The following is a 13,750-nucleotide window of genomic DNA, read 5'->3' as shown; positions in this document are numbered from 1 at the left end:
TTTGTTGTTGGTAGAAACGTGATTCATTACTGATAAACATTGTAAATACATCAGGATATTCTGAGGAATTGATTGAAGATGAATTTCTTTCCCCAGATATTGTCGAGCTCAATGCACATTTAGGGCGCGTTTGGAAAGCCACCTTGTAATTGAAATTGAGTATAATTCAAGGTAATTACTCAATTTAGCGTGTTTGTCTGATCATATAATTACACAATAACTATGTAATTTGAGGTAATTGAGGGGTCCCAATTACACTCTCCAATTCTCATAGCCCCCTTGAGAATTTGGTGTAATTACTATCAATTTTAAATAGTATTTATTACATAATATTATTTTTCTGTATAATTACTAACTGATGTGCCAAACATAACAATATAAATTTATAAGTAATTACCACTTGACATCCAAACACACATTGTATTTTAAAATATAGTGTAATTACTTGTATATATAATTACTACTCTAATCATCACAAAGCCTAGTAATTACACAGTTATTTCCGAACACACCATTAGCTACATCGTGAGCATTACAATTAGATTGTCTAGTAATAGCCGAAAAAGAACAACCATAAAAATGAACTAATAACCTAATAAAGGACTTTCGAAATTAAAGGGTTAATTTCCCATAAATGTCATTTCCTTGATGCATGCAGAGTCCCCTTCAATGATCACATAATTGTATTATTGCTTAGCTATCACCAACCAACACAGATGAAACAACAATTGTTTTCGTAATACATTTTTATATTCAGCATACACTATTGGCTAATTGGTTGTTATTGGAGTTACATTATCATAAACCATTAGGTTACGACACCTCCATATGGTATATGGGTCTTCAAGATTTAACTGATCAAATCAAATCCGCACGATTCAATCTAATCAGTAAAGTGTGGATATTCACACTTGTGCGGATTGAATTAGATTGGATTGAGATTTTTAAAATCTCCACTTATGTGGGTTGGATGCACTTTCATTGTTGAAAGTAACCAATTCAATTAGCAATTTATTTATATAAATAAATTTTTAAACTATACATGTAAAATAATAATTAAATTTTTTTATATATTTGATACAAGCAATAATAGTGATATAATAACAATTATTTTAAAAAATAAATAAAAATATTTTAAGTAATACTTACATTTTTAATTTGTCAACTTTAGGTATCAATTGTGAAATTGGATGAACACCCCTATAGACCATCGTGATTGAAGCATAGACTATATTTGGTATAATCTTTTTAATTTCATGGGAATGATAATTTTTAATATTACTATATTTGGTGTAAAGTTTTTTTTATTTTTTTACTCCTAAAATATTATTATTGTGAGAATGAGATTACTTCGTAATTTTAAATCCATTCAAAAATGTGAATTCTAAATATTCTCATCAATCATAATACATTTAATTTTTCATATAATTAATTTTTAAAAATAATGTATAAGATTCTATATCTAACTAAATAATGTAATTCAATTAACATGAATCTAGTTAAATATTTTTGTGCACAATCAAACAAAAGACAATTACATTCTTCTTCTTAATATTCTACTTAATCATATTATTTTAAACTCCTTGTAACAAACTACCATGAGAAAATCCATAGTATATTAGCAATAACATCACCCTCAAAATCTGATCGATCGCATTCTTGTTCTCCAAAAAGAAGATGAAGAAATCACATAATCCTAATTGTCGTTTTTATCTTATCTATGTAGTTTTGCCAAATTTTTAGGATACTGTCGTTTTTGGGTATTCGAAGCAATTGTCGTTTTAAGTTGATATCTTTGTGTTAGAAAGTGCACAGGCACAAAAAAATTCATATGTAAACGATATGTCGTTTAAATGTGAATATGCTAGCTGAATTGCTCGATCTTGGCAGGATAGCCGACCCTCCACTCCACGAGTCCATAGACATCATTGTTCGCAGTTGATAAAGACGACGCCCCATGTTATCTCCTGCCACCCAATACCTGAAGAGCAGGCCATTTTGAATCAAAGATTTTGATGGGCGTTTCTTAGTGCTTCGTGTAGTCTTAGAACTGAGATTAACTATGAAACTTCAACGCTTTCCCACTTTGAGTGCCATTTCATCCTCTAAGCGCTCGCTTTATTCCGGCCAACTACCACACACACCGCAGCCGCAGCCGCAGGTCACTCCTCTCTCCCTGTGCCTTTAATGGGTTCTCATTCATTCTTGGTTATGTATAACATTACACCATGCTCTTTTTTGTCTTATAATTTTAGTTACCGTGATACTGATTCCATATTCTGATGAAAACCCATCAATGAATTCGGTGTGTAGTCCAAGGAATACTTGTTTAAATGAGATTTGTTCATGTCATTAGTTACATTCTATATTCAATTGAATCAAGCTTCCGTTTTTGTTCTTGGAAATTCTATATGTAAGTTATAACAACTAATATTTAATTGAATTTATTTGTTTATGATATTAAAAAATTGCCCACTTTGGTCTCATACTCATTTCGTTAAACTCCAACCTTGCTTGATGTTGAACTCATTGGCTTAGAGTTTATGAAATGTCTGTAGAGTCATTTATTTTCCTCGGTTAAGAATGAGTTAACAAGTATTGGGAGTAATAGTTGATTCATGTCATCCTTCATTTCAGGGTATTCCCAATGTTAAATTAAGTGGTGAAGAGTTTGTGGCCACATTGCTTGATAGAAGATGGACACTGCCAAAGCCTGATACCAAAATTCAGCAAGTAATTCTATCTTCAAAGCAAGTAACACACCCTTTTCTTGAAATGAATGAGAAGGAAAGCCAAGAACCATCTTTCTATGTCGTGAGGGATGATTTACTGCATCCATTAGTAAACGGTAATAAATCAAGAAAATTGGATGCATTGTTTCCTCTTGTTGAAGATCATTTGGTGACAGATGTGGTGAGTTTTAAATTTTTTATTTGAAACTAGGCTCTCGCCTAACCCTGTAGTATTTGGGGACAATAAAATTATATGAATTACTATGTAATGTAAGCACCCATGAGGTACTTGAATCTCAAACCTTGTGTGAGCACACCACATACCCGATTATTTGAGCTATCCCTCTTGGGTTTTAAATTTCTTGGAACATAACATGACAAAAATGACTATTTCTTGTTGGGTGAATATACTAACCTGTTTTCCCTCTTATTTTTTTGCTTGTGTTTGGTTAATAATACCACACACCAAGTGAATCTGGGGTACATCTTCAGAGCTAAGAATGTCATCATAAGTGCATGCGCTTTTAATTTGTTGAATTCCAATACCATTCAACATTTTCTTACAGTGTTGCAGTTTATTCCAGGTTACATGTGGAGGGTGTCAAAGTGCACATGCAGCTGCTGTAGGTTGGTAATTCGTTGTTGTAGTTACTTGAGGCTCACTTTAGTACAACGAGGCATGTGAAGGGTTGGCTGCTAAGTGATTGCTTTTGCCTATATTTCAGCTGTTTCATGTGCAGAGAGAGGAATAAAGTCTCATTTGCTTTTACGTGGGGAGCAGCCTGAAATTCAAACGGGCTATAACTTGATATCATCATTATATGGAAATGTCACTTATATTCCAAGATCTGTGTATTCTGACAGAAAAAATATGCTAAGGAGCCATGCTGATTATGTGGCAGGCAATAGTGGTCATGTTCTTTGGTTTGATGATATTTTGGAGGCTTCTATAACTCAAAACAATCTAGGTTCAGAATCTGCACAAAAAGAAGCTTATAAAGATGACAATACAAGAAGGGTTGTTATTGTCAGTGAAGGTGCTGGGGATGTTGTAGCTTTATTAGGTAACTGGAAGTGCTTTTATTTTGACTATATATATATATATATATTTTTTTTTTTTGCAGAAAAATGTTTTACTTGGTAATACCTTTTTATGATTGCGTAAGGAAAACAGATTATTGTCATGGGAGGCTTACCTTAACATGATTTCTTTTTCATAGGCTCAATTCGTCTGATGAAGTATTTATCTCAGGATCACTTATTTGGAAAAGAAAAGCCATTGAAACTTGTTGTAGATGCTGGAACTGGGACAACAGCTGTTGGTTTAGGACTTGGAACCATTTGCTTAGGGTGTGTACTCGTTGAATTGTATGTTCTTGTAGTTGAAGCATGTCATTTGTTGAAAATATTTATGTTTTTGCTTCATGTCAGGCTCCCATGGGAGATCACTGCTGTAATGCTAGCTGATACAGTTGAAGGTTACCAACAACAAGAGAAACACTTGATTTCCAATTTCAAGAGGCATTTTGATTTGAATTCCATTGAAAATGGATTGGATGATATAGACAACGGTATTGTGCATTGGGTAGAACGTCACAATCCACGAAAGTAAGCTTCTTTTCATCTTCTAAATTTGCAGTACTCTTGATAGTTGTTTCCTTTAATCTTCACTGCAAAACTAGTTATGTTATTTAACCTTTGGTTAAGTCATTCAGTGCTGATAAATCTTTAGTGGATTATGAGTAGCGAATCTACCTATAAAAATAAAATTAAAAATCATGGGAAATTCCTATCCAATCTTTTTAGCTAAAAAAAGTAGTACTGTGGACTTTAGATAACTCCACAAATTTCCTAACTACCCAACTCCAACCACATTTGGCGAGCTCTTTATTTATTTTTTTAAATAATTATTTTATAAGTGTTGTCTTTTGGTGAAGAATTGTTTAATAAGAGCAATTTTAAGTGTTCTCTAATTTTTAGTCAAATTTTAGCTAAAGCTAATTTCGATAGTTATTTTTGTTAATTTCATTTCAATTATGCTTTTTATTTCAGCAAACATTCATGAGTTTAGAGGTTTTAATTACTAACATAGGTTAGTTGTATTTCCCTTTTTTTTTGTCTTTTTTTAAATTATTATTGTTATTTTTAAAGAGAATTGAAGAAAATAAAACAAATAAAGGTGGGTGTATTGTGTAGGTCACAGTCATGCATGAATAAAACATAATTGAAAATATAGACTCAATTCAATGAGCGCCAAATGTGGCAAACCGTTGACTACTTTCTAGAATAGAGAGTAAGTTTAGGGAGTGGTTGGAGTACTCTTAAGTTCACTCCACTCTCTATTTTAGCTAAAAGGTTAGAGTATCTCCAAGGGATTTTTTAAAACAGTTTCTTTTTCAGCTATGATATGGAGTGAAAACTAAAAAATAGTACTCCAAAAACTCCACTCTTCAAAATAGAAAGCCATAAAGGAGCTAAATATATAGATTTCCATAAGTTTTTTCCAAAAAATTTTAATCAAACTTACCACTTTCCATGAAATATTTAATAAAAAAAAGGTTACTTTTGTCAAATAATTCATGCAAAAAGGTAAAGTTTGATTAAAAAACTACTAAAAAAATTTAGAAAAAATTTAGGGAGCTCTCTACATTTAGCTAGCTCTTTTATGGCTCTCTATTTTGGTCAGTGAATATAAGGAAAGGTTGAAGTGCTTATTTTAGATTTCACTTCCTATTATAGGTAAAAAAACTATTTTAGAGAGCTCATGCTCTAAGAGCTCTCTTGTTTAACTAGAACTTGAAGGGTTAGATAACAAGTTCTTTTGAGTTGCTCTAATTTAAATAAATTTTGTATTTTTGTGAAGTATTGTGGGGAACCCTTTAGAGAAACTTCAAGGGGTTTCTTATTTTTTAGCTAAAGAGTTATTTCAGTAAGCCACTTTTATTCTTGTCTCCAACCATACTCCTTATTTTACAATATTTTTAAAATGATCATAAAGTAATATTATTATCCAATATATTAAAATAAAGTTACTTTTCATTATAATAATATAAAAAAATAGGAAACTCCTCATATTTAGCTAGCCACTTTCCAAATTTGAGTGTCAATTTTGAGAGTGGTTGGAGCATAATTTTTTTAAGGGAGCTCCCTAAAATAACTCCATAGCTATTTTATGGAGCTCTCATAAAAAACTATGCTTCAACCACTCTAAATATGGCTAAGGAGCTAGCGAAATGTGGGGAGCTCCTTGGTTTTTTTCTAATTTTTTATTATTTGTGAATTTGTGAATAATCCTTATTTTATTCATCAAAGAGAATTGCATAGTAATAGGCAGATTACAACTGAAAACTATACAATAAACCTAGGTCAACTAATCTCCTAAAAATCAGGAATAAACAATATACTAGGAAATAAAATAATTTGGTTTCCTTAAAGGAATGATACCGAACAAATACAATATATTTACTTAATTCTACACTTCCCCTCAAGCTAGGTTATATATATCAAACATTCCTAGCTTGCACACTAATTCATCAAAAGTAGTCCTGTGAAGAGCTTTGGTAAGAACATCGGTTGTTTGAAGTCTTGATGAAGTATAAATAGTCTCAATCGTGGCACTCTCAATCTTCTCAGTGATGAAGTGTCGATCTATCTCAATATGTTGTCATGTCATGATGAACATGATTTTTAGTTGTACTAATAATAACCTGATTATCACAAAGCATTTTAATAGACTCTCTTGCAAAGAGTCTCAATTCACCCAGTAATCTTTCCAGCCAAATCTCTTCGCAAACACCTAGAGCAAGAGCTCTAAATTCTGCTTCAGTTGAACTTCTAGCCCAGTCTGCATCAGTGTAGACTTTGGTCTCTTTGCTATCACTTTTCTTGAATAGAAGATCGTTCCAGGATTCATCTTGAGGTATCTTAAGATTCTAGTAATAACTTCCATGTGTTCTTTAGTAGGATTGTTCGTGTATTGACTGAAAATGCTAATCGAGAAACCAATGTCAGGTCTGGTATGAGATAGATAGATCAGCTATCCAACTAACCTTTGATATCTCCCCCTGTCCACTGGTGTCTTGTCCATTCCTGAACCCACCTTTTTGATGGAGTCCATTGGAGTTGAGGCCGATTTGCATCTAAGCATTCATGTTTTCTTCAGTAAGTCTAGAACATAATTACATTGAGAAACAAAGATTCCATGTCTTGATCGAGCAATTTCCATGCCAAGAAAATATCTAAGATTCCCAAGATCTTTAATTTCAAATTTCTTCGATAAAAAGTCTTTCAATCTCTCCATCTCTTCCTTATAGTCACTTGTCAGTATTATGTCATCAACATAAATAATTAGATCATCTTCAAGGTAATATGTAAATTTTATGCCAAATTTAGTACAAAAAATGAGTTAATGATATATTTGACCTAATATTTGCAATTGTGCTCCAATGCACAAAATGCAAATTAACACAAAAAAGTTAATAATTCATTTAGTATTTATTGAGTACATACAAAAATTAATTTTTTTATTATCCAAATTATGTACTCCAAGAAATTTGACATTAAAATAAAAATAGAAAATGATTTATAGTTGTTCATTAATTGTTAACTACTCAATTATAATAATTAGTGACAATATGGTAAATAAAAAAAGTAGCATTTATTGATGTGCCAAATTTGGCACAAATTTTAGTATGTGTCAAATTTGACACACTTTTTGGAACACCATTGGAGATGCTCTTAGAATAGCCATCATTTTATTTGATGGGAATTTGACAAACAAAGTGTGATCTACTTGACATTGAGTATACCCATTCTGAATGATTGATTTAGTGAATCTGCAAAACCGTGGAGGTTGTTTAAGATCATACAAAGATTTCTCAAGTTTGCAAACTTTGCCTCGATTTGAGGAGTTCTTGAAGCCCGGTAGAATGTCCATATAAACTTCTTCAAGGTCACCGTTCAGGAAAATACTTTTAACAACAAGTTGATGTAGAGGCCAACTTTTATTTGCAGCAAGGGATAACAGTACACATACTGTGTTAAGCTTGACAACAAGCGCAAACGTTTCTTGATAATCGATTCCGTAGGACTGAGTGAAGCCATTGACAACAAGGGGAGCTTTAAACCTCTCAATGCTTCCATCTGCTTTGTGTTTAACAGTAAAGACCCACTTGCAACCCACAGATCTCTTCCCAGGTGGTAGGTTTGTGATTGTCCAAGTATTGTTTTTCACCAAAGCATTAATCTCGTTTTCTACAGCCTCCTTCCATCGAGAATCAGTCAGTGTCTCTTGAATTGTGTGAGGAATCTGTATGCTATCAATAACGGAGACAAACGCCTGATAGGATGGTGATAATATTTATAGGACACAAAATTGCAAATAGGATGTTCTGTACATGCACAAACTCCTTTCTCAATACAATCGGCAAATCTAAATCATCATTTATCTAAACAATATTATCATGATTAGAATTACTTAAACCTGAATGAGTTTCTGGAGTGAGGGGATCCAGTTTTGATTTATGGTGGTCCTCTAGATGTGTTGTGTGCTCTTTATCTTTGCCAGATTTTTTCTCTCTCGTATAGACAAGAGTTTCTTTGTTTTCTGGTTCTTGATGAGGAGCAAGCCTCATTGATGGATCTAAAGAGTTTTCGATGATTTGGGAACCTAAGAGATTAGACGAGGGATTAGCAGAAACTTGATTTTCTATGACTTAACAAGTGGAAGGACCCTCATGGTGAACACTAGGAGATGAAGTATTGATACTCGGAATAGTATTCCAAAGATGAGATTCACTTGCATTCTCCCTTTAAATCTCAGATTTGTAGTAAGCATGTTTTTAAAAAAATGTGACATCCATAGAGATATTTTTCGAGTTATAGGAGAATAACTCATCCATAGAGTTGTAGGTGGCATTGTTGGTCTTGAGGATTTGAATTTTAGTGCGAAATTGAGTTTGAATCATTGAATGAATTTTTTTTTTAAAATTCACTTCTGATTTTGTTTTCATGAGATCATCGATAAAAGATACAAATATTTTTATCCAATTATAGTGTTTACACGTAAAGGACCTCACACATCACTATGAATCAATGAAGCAGGTTTGGAAGTTTTATATGGTATTCTAGAATGGGTATTTCGAGTGTGTTTCGCAAATTGACAGATTTCAATACAAAAAGAGTTTGGATTTTTATTAATAAATAAAGAGGGAAACATCTTTGACAAATACAAAAAAAATTGGATGACCAAGACGATAGTGCCAAAACATAATATCACTATCTTTATTTGAAATAGATTGATTATTTAAAGAAAGCAAACTGAATTTTTGAGTTGTTACAACAGATAGAGTGTCATCTTGTAGGATATAGAGGCCAGAACACATCTTAGCACTACCAATCATCTTCCCCGAATCCAATTCCTGAAACACATATTTATGTAAAACTTTGTCACACAATTTAGGTCACGAGTAAATTTACTAATAGATAATAAATTACAACTCGGTTTAGGTACATAGAAAACAGAAATGAGAGTTAGGTTTTGATTTATCTTTACTGAACTGGAACCCTCAACATTAGAGGATGTGCCATCAACAATTTTCAGTGTATGATGCTTTGGACTTGTGTGAAACTCAAAAAAAATATTTGCATCTCCTGTCATATGATCTGAAGCTCCCGAATCAAGAATCCAAGGGTTAGTAGTTATTTTATTGACAATAAGAGCTACGAAATGGTTACCTTTCATGACCAATAACCTTGTACAAGGTGTAGTATTCGGCTATGCAGTGAAGTGTGACTGACTTAGGAGTTTCTGAAGTGCCTCTAACTGTGCTTTCGTGAACGGTGATGAATCGTATTCATCCCTTTTTCCTTCAGCACTGGTACTTGTAGTGGCAATGACATTCCCATGACTGTCCTTGTCTTTCCATGACTTTGGCTTCCAATTGGCAGGGTTTCCATGAATTTTCTAGCATGTTTCTCTAAAATGTCCAGGCTTACGGTAGTGATCACACCATGGACACCCCTTCTATTGTCGATTATCCTGATTGGCACCTTGGAATTGTCCTCGGGCAGCAAGGGCAGAGGATTCTTGAGTGGATGGAAGATTGGAAGAGCCCATCATGACCTTCTTTCTACTTTCTTCATGCCTCACCGTTGAGAATGCTTCTTTGCCTTGAGGAAGAGGCTTGGTACTCATGATTCTATTCCTGATTGCATCAAGATCCCAATTGAGGCCATGAAGAAATTTGAAAGTTCTATTTTTCTCCAAAATGCTTTAGTATAGAGTAATGTCTTTAGTAGACTTCCAAGAGTAGGATTCGAACACGTCCAATTGCTGCCAATACCGGGTAAGAATGTTGAAGTATTTCGTGACAGAGTTATCTTCTTGACAGAGATCAGTAAGAGCAGCTTCAATCTCAAATAATTCAGATGTATTTTCAGAACTTGAATATGAGTCTTTAACAACATCTTAAAGTTCCTTGGTTGTCGCATATAGAAGAAAATTTACTCCTATATCGTTGTTTATGGAACTAATCAACCATGACTTAATCATGTGATTATCTGCCTTGCATCTCTTATATTTTGGATGATCTGTTTTTGAGGTATCGATCTCTCCTATGAGGTATTCCTCTTTTTCTTTTCCACATATGTACATCAGCACAGACTGTAACCATTGGAGATAATTGTGGCCATTGAACTTGTGGCTAGTGACTAGAGAAATAGCCTCAGTGTCGTGAGATGAAGAACCAATGGAGATAATCAGATTAAAGAGAGTGGAGGGGTGAGAAGATGCATCCGAAGTGAGGCTCTCCTTCTCGGCAGCCATGATGGATTGATGCGTGAGAGGAAGAACAAAAAAAAAGAGAATAGATGGGAAAGAAAGAAAAAAAAAAGGAACGATTTATGAGAACAAATTCTCTGATACCATGTGAATTTCTGAATAATCGTTGCCTATTAATAGGCAGATTGCAACTGAAACAAAAATGATTATTTTTTTTAGTTGAGCAGAAAGCATATATTTCTTTCTACGTATCAACTGCATAATAAATGTTTGAGAAAGAGTCTGAAGGGGGTGTATGCACATGTATGCTCACCTTGCATTCGATCCATGTTTTTACCTGTGTTTTATTCATGTATAGTTTTAATCTACACCCACCTTTATTTGTGTTTTTTTTTTTGTCTGCAATACTCTTTAAAATAATAATTATAATTTAATAAATACAAAAGCAACATTAATATAACTAATCAATGTTAAAACTAAAATTTATAAAATTAATCGATGTTAGGTAAAATACAAAACATCATGGTGGGCATGGAGTTAACAAAAATGGTTCCTTAAAATAACTTTGTAAGTAACAAAGCTATTCTTAGTTAGAGTTTGACTAAACAATTAGAGGGTACCCTTGAAGTTACTCATACTTGGTGTAATTGACTGTGTTATGCTTATGATGATTCCCTAATAGAAGAAAAGGTCAACCTATCTTTACTTTTATCTGGCATTTGACAAAGCACAAGTGAAGACACATTTGCTACCATTCCATGAGTATGTTTTTTACATTTTACAAGACCAGACTGATCTCTGTCTCAGATTTGGAAATGTATTGAAAGGGGAGATAGAGGCCTGCCAAGACATAGCACAGACAACTGGTATCTTACTTGATCCCATTTATACTCTCTCTGCTTGGGAAATGGCAACAGCCCTCAGTCAAACCCAAAAGGAAAGTAAAAGGGATACCAAAGTGGTAATGCTTCACACTGGAGGCACTTTGGGCATGTTTGGATTAGCACAGAGGTATAGATCCTACTTTTGTAATCTCAAAAGATAGAACACTCCATTATAATAAACTCATTTAGAGAGGAACTCCATATAAGTCATATGTTTTTCACCTTTTAATTCACATGGGTTATTAAGCAACATGTCATATTATTATTTTGAGTTAAAAAAGTAGTAGCTCAAATGATCACGTATGTGGTTGATTGATTGTTATAGTTTCTTGGCTCTCAAATATTAAATGGGAAGCTTAGTTAAATAATAATAATAATAATAATAAATGAAGCTTAGTTAAGAGCGCTAAAGTGGGAAAAAGCCACTCATATTATCCATTAAACTTTCCTCTATCTCTCTATATAATAATGATTTTCACTTCACTAATATTATCCAACTATTGGGGAAGTTTGGTACAAACAGAACAGAACAGAGTAGAGCACAAAACAATATGTTAATGAATAAAATTCAAATTGATATCATAATTTAAGGTTCTCTACTCACCTAGTGCTGCAACTGAGATTCTATTTGTAACCCCCAAAAGGGAAATATTCAAACTACATTGGAGTCCACTCCACTCCTTCCCATATGGATGAATAGTAGGCATTATAAAGAGAGACATATATTTATATATGTATATAATGGTAGAGAAGAGAGCTTAAAAAAAGGGCACCTAGAATGTCTTGCCCAAATAAGAAAAGCTTGTCCCAATACACAAGAGTTGTATGTATGTGGTGGCATTGCCTAAACGATTCGCCACAGTGACAGGAGGACACGACATGGACATGGTCCGCAATGCGCACACAATGCCCAAGATAATGCCCCATTTATTTTATTTTTATAAAATTATATATATATAGGATTTTTTTTGGTAGGAGCTAAAACACAGGCGCACCGGTGCTCTTCCTTGTGTTCTCAATAGTTTTTTGCGTCATGTTGTTTTATAATCGTGTTTATTTTAGTTATTTAGATTATGTTGCAATATTTTGATAAATTTCGAATAATTTACAGTATCGAAAATAAGATTCAAACAGTTTTATGCACGTGAACAACATGTTTGAATCTAGCTTTTTATACTGTAAATTCTTTAAAATTTTCTGAAAATTTATAAAATATTTTAAATAACTACAATATATATGGTCATAAAAAAATTTCGTCGAAAATTATTCCTGGAAGGAGAAAACAAAAGAGGTGCATCAATGCGCATATTTTTCTAACCCCTACCATAAAAACACCCCGTATATATATGAATATGAAATTAAGAATTGTGTTTTCCAAATCTAAAACTACTGTATAATAATAATAATAATAATAACAGAAGAAGGTGGGTGTTTGGCAAGTTTAACCAGGAAAGTGCAGGCAAAATTCCTGGGCGTTGGAGCCCTTTTTGTCTCCCCCACTCAAATTGTCTTGTTTTGATTCCAATCCCATGCCTTCTTTAACCTTGACCAATCCAAATCCAATGCTGCTTTGCTTTTCAACCTTTTTTTCTTCTTTTAAATGTCACTTTCTTTCTTTTGTAATAGTGATAATAATGTTAAGATGAGGATTACTTCTTTTTTCACACTCTAATTTAGTTTTGTAAGCCAGAAAATGGATGTTGAAATCATTGAGTACATAAAAAGCCAAAATAAATGAGAGAATATTATATATAAAGATTACTTTTTTTTTTTTTTTGCTTCTTCTAATGATGGCATGTAAAATTTTATAAAAAATAAATAAATTATATGAAGAATATAAAATGAGTGGGACTTATGCTGACATATCTAGCAATAATAATAATATGATTAAACATACAAAAAAAAGTAAAATTGTTCAAATGATTGATTCAATTAGAAAGAAAAAAAAATCAACACATATTTTGAGTAGGTTTTGATTGAGCATTACACAAACCAAATTTCTGTTCTTCTGAATTGGGGCCACTAGAGTAAATCTCTTGAGCTAAAATCATCATCAACTAATTAACAACATTAATGAGAAGCATGTCATTTTAGAAAGTGCTCTAACAAAGTTTGTTTTTATAATTAAGATGTTATTAAACAAAAAGAAAAAGAAAAAAAAAGGTCCAAACAAACAAACAAATAGAATGTCTCCCTCTACAAGGATTGAAAGGAAGGAACTCAAGCATGATAAGGTCCTTGTTATAGGGTGGGCTGGGGAAAAAGCAAACATCCCTTTCATTCACTTTTTAGGGGTTACAAAGGCAGATCCTAATGGATTGGATTCTCTTCTCCCCTCATATATATTATTATGA

The 13,750-nt window shown here is 32.9% G+C and overlaps 1 protein-coding gene across 2 annotated transcripts; it reads left to right on the top strand.

Moving 5' to 3' along the window:
* Positions 1–1,851: 1,851 nt before the first annotated feature.
* On the top strand, positions 1,852–11,720 carry LOC133822255 (D-cysteine desulfhydrase 2, mitochondrial). 2 transcript variants are annotated; one of them, XM_062254528.1, is made up of 7 exons: positions 1,852–2,161; positions 2,638–2,913; positions 3,317–3,359; positions 3,458–3,796; positions 3,953–4,082; positions 4,164–4,340; positions 10,440–11,311. In XM_062254528.1, exons 1-7 carry the CDS (start codon positions 2,063–2,065, stop codon positions 10,444–10,446), a joined length of 1,071 nt encoding a protein of 356 aa, XP_062110512.1. In that variant the 5' UTR covers positions 1,852–2,062; the 3' UTR covers positions 10,447–11,311. The 2 variants fall into 2 exon arrangements, with proteins under 2 accessions (XP_062110512.1, XP_062110511.1); XM_062254527.1 differs by lacking the exon at positions 10,440–11,311 and adding an exon at positions 11,320–11,720 and having other exon boundaries at positions 1,855–2,161.
* The last annotated feature ends 2,030 nt before the right edge of the window (positions 11,721–13,750 follow it).

This window comes from Humulus lupulus, chromosome 3 (assembly GCF_963169125.1).
Source record: "Humulus lupulus chromosome 3, drHumLupu1.1, whole genome shotgun sequence".
In the NCBI taxonomy this organism is placed as follows: Eukaryota; Viridiplantae; Streptophyta; class Magnoliopsida; order Rosales; family Cannabaceae; genus Humulus; species Humulus lupulus.
This window is presented reverse-complemented; position numbering and strand designations above follow the sequence as displayed.

What these genes read in the sequence shown, in the direction of transcription:
- LOC133822255 (XM_062254527.1), top strand. Translation starts at nt 2,063, where the DNA reads ATGAAACTTCAACGCTTTCCCACTTTGAGTGCCATTTCATCCTCTAAG. An exon ending in TGCACATGCAGCTGCTGTAG is followed by an intron (nt 3,360 to 3,457) that starts GTTGGTAATTCG and finishes CCTATATTTCAG; the next exon opens with CTGTTTCATGTGCAGAGAGA. An exon ending in GAACGTCACAATCCACGAAA is followed by an intron (nt 4,341 to 11,319) that starts GTAAGCTTCTTT and finishes TCTCTGTCTCAG; the next exon opens with ATTTGGAAATGTATTGAAAG.